At 42.0% G+C, this 7,540-nt stretch overlaps 1 protein-coding gene across 1 annotated transcript in view; it reads right to left on the reverse strand.

The window, feature by feature from the left end:
• The window catches only part of abca3b (ATP-binding cassette, sub-family A (ABC1), member 3b), a gene marked incomplete at its 5' end in the record, with an annotated part of 46,499 nt that extends 41,235 nt beyond the window's left edge, over positions 1 to 5,264 (reverse strand). The window contains 3 exons of the mRNA XM_083778974.1: positions 1,573 to 1,831; positions 5,058 to 5,083; positions 5,225 to 5,264. Coding sequence (XP_083635100.1) covers positions 1,573 to 1,831; positions 5,058 to 5,083; positions 5,225 to 5,264 — 325 coding nt within the window. The remainder of the gene's footprint in view (positions 1 to 1,572; positions 1,832 to 5,057; positions 5,084 to 5,224) is intronic.
• Positions 5,265 to 7,540: the final 2,276 nt, after the last annotated feature.

Here is a 7,540-nt window from a genome sequence, read left to right on the forward strand (position 1 = left end):
ACACACACACACACACACACACACAGGGTCAAATCAAGGCGTGTTGCATAAAATAAACACTGGTATGTAGAGGTTGACCAAAGCAGTGATCAATGTCAACTAGGTTCTAACAACACCAGCACAAACTGGAAGGCCACACAGTCTCTGACCATACTGTAGCTGTTCTTTTGCCGTCTGGCAGAAACCTCTCATCTCCATATTTTTACTTTACTTTTGTTTTTAGTTTTTCGTAAATGAACGCCTACTTGATCATACTACACTAACTACAGCGTCAAACAAAAGCATCAAAAGTAGCAGATCTGCAAGAGACACGTTTTGAGCTTGTAGATCTGCTACTCTTGAATGTGAATCCTGAGAAGTAACCATTTTGGACATGAGGTTTCCACATGACAGAGACAATATGAAACACAATGAATTCCAACACACACGAGAAAGTGTAACCAACTTGTTGAGAGACTGAATTAAGATTCAAAACATATGGGGGGAAACTATCTTGTAAGCGCTAGTTTAAATGTCATGTCAGGTCGCATTTCAATTTAAACTGCACATCAGTGTGTGTGTGTGTGTGTGTGTGTGTGTGTGTGTGTGTGTGTGTGTGTGTGTGTGTGTGCGTGCGTGCGTGCGTGCGTGCGTGCGTGCGTGCGTGCGTGCGTGCGTGCGTGCGTGCGAGACAATCCAAACTGCCATCCTGAAAATGCCCCTCCCCCTCCTGCTGTGATCATTGAGACAGGTTAAATTATTAATTTGTGACTCCGCTGGGATCTCACACAAGGCGCATACGCCTTTTATGGGACGCACTGTAGAGATACATATACATAGGTCTAGAACTGCTCCGTCATCTGTGTTTGTTTGTGTGTGTGTGTGTGTGTGTGTGTGTGTGTGTGACTGTGTGTGTGTGTGTGTGTGTGTGTGTGTGTGTGTGTGTGTGTGTGTGTGTGTGTGTGTGTGTGTGCGGATGTCATGTGGGGTCGTGACAGTGTCCTCCTGGTTTTTGTGCTGCCCCAGGGATAGTAGGTTCTGCCGGCAGTAGCCTTGCCAAGCATGCAAATTAATTCTGCCACTTCATTTTTACCAATCTGTATGAGCACTGTTTCTCAAACAGGGTTGGACACGGAACCCATTTGTGGGTCACAGACTCGAGTAGGAAAAATACAATTTATTTTTCCAACATAAAAAAAAACCTTGTCGGATGGACACCAAATGTCAATAATTTATTTAGAAAAATGTGTCACTGTTTCATGTATTTCACGTGTCACATTTCAGTGCTAGTGCTATCTAGTAACGTACCTTCCCCCCGCGGAAACATGAGTCTATAGAGACACTGTTCTGGGGGGAGCTGCTACTACTGGGACACATGTATTATGTGAAATGCATCTATTAACGATCTCAAATGATCTCACAAATGATCTCACACTGTAGAAATGATACGAGCACTTAAGAGAAGGATTTTGTACACAGTGTATGTAAAGTATCCAAATATATATCCAATGTAAACATCTATCCAATGCTGATCTCTGATGTCTAATCCAGTGCCGCCACGCCACATATTCTCCCTCCTAGCGTGGGACTCACCTGAGGCGATGCCACTGAGGCCCAGGCTGTGCTGCACGTCCTCCGCCACCTGCCGCACCACGCTGGAGTTGCCCGGCACGTAGGCCAGCTGGTAGCCTCGGTAGTGCAGCTGGGGGGGCAGCGCGTCCACGGAGTAGCTCTCGTAGACGGTGGCGTTGGGGTAGTTCTTGAAGGGCACCTTCTGCCGCAGCACGATGAGGATGCTGGAGAACAGCAGAGGCAGGGCGATTTCTACCAGGGTCACCAGGATCTGACGTTTCTGCAGACATGGAGGGAACGGGAGGGGAATTAGGAAAGAAGATGTTTTTCATTTAAGGTACATAGTTACTAAAAGGTATACGTTTTGTGTGAGCCTTCTGGTGAGCCTTCCGGTTTCCGGTTTTCTTCTACTAACATTTTCTACCACCCACACACACGGTGTCCTTGGCTTCTCATCTGCATGTGCATCCCAACCCGTTCACTGGAACTGCTGCTGTGCAAAGCCCTGATCTAGCCAACTTTGCCAGTTTCTGGGTACACTGACTTGTTGACACTTCTTTTCTGGCATCAGCAATGAACAAACAAACTAAACTCGTCAGTCAGTCATACAATCTAGTGGCGGATCCGGTGCCTGTTGGCTGTGGATACAGCTACAGCTATCCCTCTCACGGATCAGTGAACCTACACACCCAGTAGCAGCAATGTCCGTCCTCTGAGATACTTTGAAGAAGTGATTGTGGCCGTGTCCAAGATGAGAGTCAAATTACAGGACATTCTTACAGAGGAAGGGATAAATGTCTTAGAGACAGTGAATAGAGTGTATGTACACAGCACATCAATACCTGTCTCTGTCTAAAGGGGACAGAAAAGTAACAAAGATGAGCCACCAGAAGGTCTCAGTCTGACTGGATGTCGTTACTGGGAGGTAGAGTGGGGTGGAGACAGTCTTGGTGTTTTTATAGCAGTCTCATATAAAGATATCAGCAAATCGTGGTCTTTACAGTGTGCCACACACGGTTCTACTTTCAGACACAGAGGCCGTGTGGCCTCCAGAGTAGGAGTGTACCTGGACCACCATGCAGGCACTCTGTCCTTCTACAGTGTGTCTGACACCATGACTCTCATTCACACAGTCCACAATACATTCACCCACAACCACCATGCTGGATTTAGTCTTCTAGCAACAGGAGCCACTGCTGAGTTGTGTGACCTCAAGTAGATCACATTTATGGGTATCCCCGTTTTCTCGTGTATCTTGAAGACCAGGCCCGTTGCAAGTTGCTGAGTTCTGGGTGTAACTACTTATGCTGTATGTTGGTCTATTTACTGTTGAGTGAGAAAACAAAAAACCTGCAGGGAACCAGACCGGATAGTGTGTGTTGCATCCAAAGCTCCCCCCACACTATCAGGTAGGCCCTCAGCTCAGGGAAACATATCCATGAATTCAAGTCTCCAATCTTCATGGGGTGAGTAATTGATAGGAAAAATGTCATTTTGGGGGTGAACTATCCCTTTAAGATAAGATAAGATCTTAATTTGTCACTGAAACTTTGAAACTGAAATTGTTTAGTGTATCCACAACACACAGTAATATCAACAACAAGTGAGTTATGAGTAATATATGAAATGTAGATTGATCAAAGGTTCATTGCAGCCTCCATGGAAATGTAATAACTGCATGGATACATAATTCTGTGCTGTGAGAGTAGGACTGCAAATCAGCTATATTGAGTTAATTCTTTTGAGGTCCTCCGTTACACAAGAGAGCACTGCTGACACTATACTGCACTATATTATGTATACACTATATGTACGTAAGCTGTTTATAACATAATCTGCTAGTCCATTTCAAGAACAATATCCCCATGGTTTACATCAATCAGCTGTTTATTTTTCTGCCATATAGAACATGGTTTTCTGTATATGTACCCATAAGTAGACCATCATGCATGCCGCTAGCAGCTAGCAGAGTACAGCCACACTCTAAACTGCACAAATCCAAACTTAGCTATTTGACACAAATTGGACAGACTGGCCACACCATATACAGTAATAATAATAAAATATAAGTATAAAGCTTACAGGTTTATAAAGCCTATGGAAATAACATAGTTGTCCTGACAAGCAATAAAACACATTTTAGTAGACTAAAAGGAGACCAAAATAACTTTGGTCGCAGTGCGGATATCAACAAACAGATATACAGTACAAACGTACACAACACCGTTATGGGGCCAATGAGGTGATCTAGGCCCGGGGAAGGCTTTCCTGAACAGATGTGTTTTCAGAAGTGTTTTACAAGATGACAGAAAATTGGCTTTTCTGATTGCCAGGGGTAGGGTTGCAACTTGCAAGGGTTGTTGTAAATGACTGGATCTAAGAAGAGAGGTACACCTCTGATTACCGACCGAGTAGTGATTCAGTCTACAGAAATCCGAGTTGAGAGCCCGCAAATGTCACAGACATTTATGTCGAGACCTCTCTCAGGTCACAGTGGTTGGACAGTTTGAGGGCAGAACTCTTTCAACACACAGAGAAGAGCAAGGTTTTCGAGTGTCAATTCAGCACTGAATCGAAGTCAGAGGAATAAACTATGAAAGATTCATATTATGCATAAATCCTGAGCTTCTAACCAATGTGTGATCATGAATCTTAAGTTCCCCGCTGTCAATATACAGCGTGGCTTCATGTGGATCTTGCTCTTCATGTGGCCAACCTGTGACGTACTCATCTATAATGACGTATGACTCCATATTTTGGATAGCTTTCAGCCAATCTGAGGCTGAGCCCCAGTTTTATAATGGAAGTCACCATCATAAAATGTAAAAAGAAGAAGTTGGTCAACTGCCAGTGAGCACAAGAAATGTGCGCTTATCAGTCCAGCGGTTTACGAGATTAGCTCTGGACAAACACACTGGCCTCCAGTGAGCCACGCCAAAAAGAATTGCAACATTCTATTCTATGAGCAAAATAAAGTAAACTGTACTACTTTGAGCCCAGAAAGGAAAACACCATGGCACTTTTCTGTGAGACGTGTAAAACAATTATTAATTAGAGAAAATATCAGCATTTTTCACATTTTCTGACTATTGTTTGCTTGTTACCTAGACTCTAGAGATGAGAATGTGCTCACTGCCACTACACACTCTCTCGGACGGAACACTGGTAGTTTAGTGAACTAGACTTATTTTTCAAGTGGCTTGTGAGGATATTATCGATTATCCCAATAAAGGAAATACAGCACAATACATTTGAGTGTTTTATTGTGATAAGATTAATTAGATTATACATCCCTACATTATTATTTGTTAATATAAATGAACATTGAACAGTGGTTACTGTATCTAGCTGTATTTAGACAATTTCGATATTTAAATCAAGTCTGAATTTATATTTTGTGTAAAGTGTAGCTCGCCGAAAATAATAGATGTTCAACTAAAATCTCATCACATCATTCTGCAAAGTGAGTCTTTTGTGAAGTTGTGGTCACCTCATATGAACCTTACTGTAGTGTAGATGCATCCCCAAGACTCTCAGTGTACCACGGCCAACACACGCCATGTTTCCTTTCGTGCCTGCTCCCCAATGGAGTCTCCTAGCAACAACAACTAGAGCAGCAAGGAGGGGATAAAGGACAACAGAGCAACACTATTCAACCAAACTTAATGTTTACCTATCAGGCTGCCAACTCCCAGGCTGAACCTTTGGAGCATCGTGTAGTAACTCCCATATTACCCCTATATTCCCATATGTTAAAAGGCTCAGAGGCCTCAGAATACAGATTTACTCTTCTGAAAACACTTGTGGCTGAGTCAAAGTGTGTCAACTTCATAACAATACACATACCTAAGGCGAACGGCTGTAATATTTGTGATTCCTTAGAGATATTGATTCAGTATAGCTTCCGCTCCAACTGGATTTGCATATCACACAATGTTAACAAACTGTCGAAAAGGTCACAGATAAGACGTGAACCAAAATGCCGTCAACGTACTTACAACAAGTATCTTGTTGTAAGTACAAGCCATATATGACAGTCGCCACTGTGAAGATCTGTTTCAAAAGGTATTGTGGTATTGTGATTGTTTAAATGTATAAACAAAAACAAGGGGGATTCACAGTTCACACTATGGTCTTGGAATGCGCACTCGGAACACACTTGTGGTATTTTGTGTACCGTTCCCGGGAGCGGATCAGCCAACCGTTCCAGGGACGCATCGGGATTCAGGACCGATTGAAGTGTTATGTACTCGGATACGGATCTCTGCAATGTGAAAGCATTGAAGTCCTGAGAAGAAATGCTGCTATTTGTACAAAGTGACCTAAAAAAAAATTGCTGCTATTTGTTTCAAAAAAGCTTTATACCATGTATAACATGTATATATAACGATGCAATGTGACATAGCTCTGTTTAGAAAATGTTGCACCCCCTTCCAACTGTATATGCTTTCCCCATTTTCAACTGTTATTATATTGTGACACTTGCTTTCGAAATGTAAACGTATCTTTTCTCATGCCAATAAAGCTCCTTTGAATTGAATTGAAATTGAATACAGTCGAATGAAGTGTACTCAGGTGCGGAAAACTGGACAAGGACCAGCTTGAGGTTTGTGCTCTTTTGCCATGGGTGGAGAGATCTCAGTGACAAGAGAAATATCCCCAGTATGCAAGTATAGAGGGTACAACACATTGATGAAAATAGGTTTTAAATAGGTCCCCGGGACCCAGGGATGGTCTCTTTACTCTTTTAGATGGGTCAAAGGGACATTTTATCAGTCCTAGAGTACAGTACTAAGTACAGTATTGCATTCCAGGACCCCGGAGGGTGACATGATTTTGTCCTTTCTCAATTTAGCGAGTCTAAGGATGCAGGATGCAGGCTATTTGCATCACTGGTACGGTACAATTCCATATACATTGTGGATTTCATATACATCTTTAATCAGTGAAAGGTCCACCCATCTAGCCATGATACAGGTCATACAAGGGGAGGCCAAGACAACTCTGTGTCAATTAACCTCATTCCCAGTTTTATCTCCGTCTCACAAGGAGATAAACCCTGGAAGATAACTACTGCAATAAACATAAGTACAAGAAGTAGAGGGATCCATGTTGCCCAGACTACTAGAACTTCTGGTAGCCTTTGTACTTCCGTTTAGACGCTTTGGTCTGAAGTTCTTATTCAGACTAGTGTCAATAAACGTCACAGTAACCTAGCTTGTCTCTAGACTAGTGGTAATAGTTATACATCATGGTGACCTAGTTTACAGCTGTGACAGCAACATGATGAAAAGAACCACTTTTCCATGCTGCATAAGAATTGTTTCAGGGATGAGAAAAACATGACATGCTCCATAAGGATTGTTCGGTCAAGACTGTTGTTGTTGTTGTTGTTGTTGTTGTTGTTGTGGTGTGTGTGTGTTTATTACAAGTGTTAAATGGCTCCATATTGTGATAGTAATCATTGCTATAGTGTTTATTCAGTAACTGGGGTCTACCCATCTCTGTATTTCAGATGAGGATACCAATTTTATCCAATGAGGAAAGAGAACTCATACAGAATACAAAATGGATAACGTGAGGAATTATTGTGCATGTAAAAAAAAGTGAAATTGGAAGTGATGACAAATAAATTAGCATACAAAATTGGAGCTGGAACACTAAACTTAAAGCCGATAAATGAATATAATCTCTCCTAATGGGATGAAATTGGCAACCTACTTGAAAATGTATTTTCGCTATAAAGTGCTGGAGAGATGGGGAGACCCCTGTTATTTTTTCCACACGCAAGAAAAATGTTTTGTATTCACAAAAAATATCACTTACTTTACTTGGAATTGTAAGCCTACTTCATATACCGTAAGCCTAAAATGTAAAACTATTCAAATGATAGCCAAATTCATGCCCAACCATGGCACATGCAAACTAGTTATAGTTTCATATTCCTCCAACCCACCTTTTGCAGATAATTTTTCCAAAGCAGTAATCC

This window comes from Protomyctophum parallelum (assembly GCF_964188405.1).
Source record: "Protomyctophum parallelum genome assembly, chromosome: 13".
Classification (NCBI taxonomy): domain Eukaryota; kingdom Metazoa; phylum Chordata; class Actinopteri; order Myctophiformes; family Myctophidae; genus Protomyctophum; species Protomyctophum parallelum.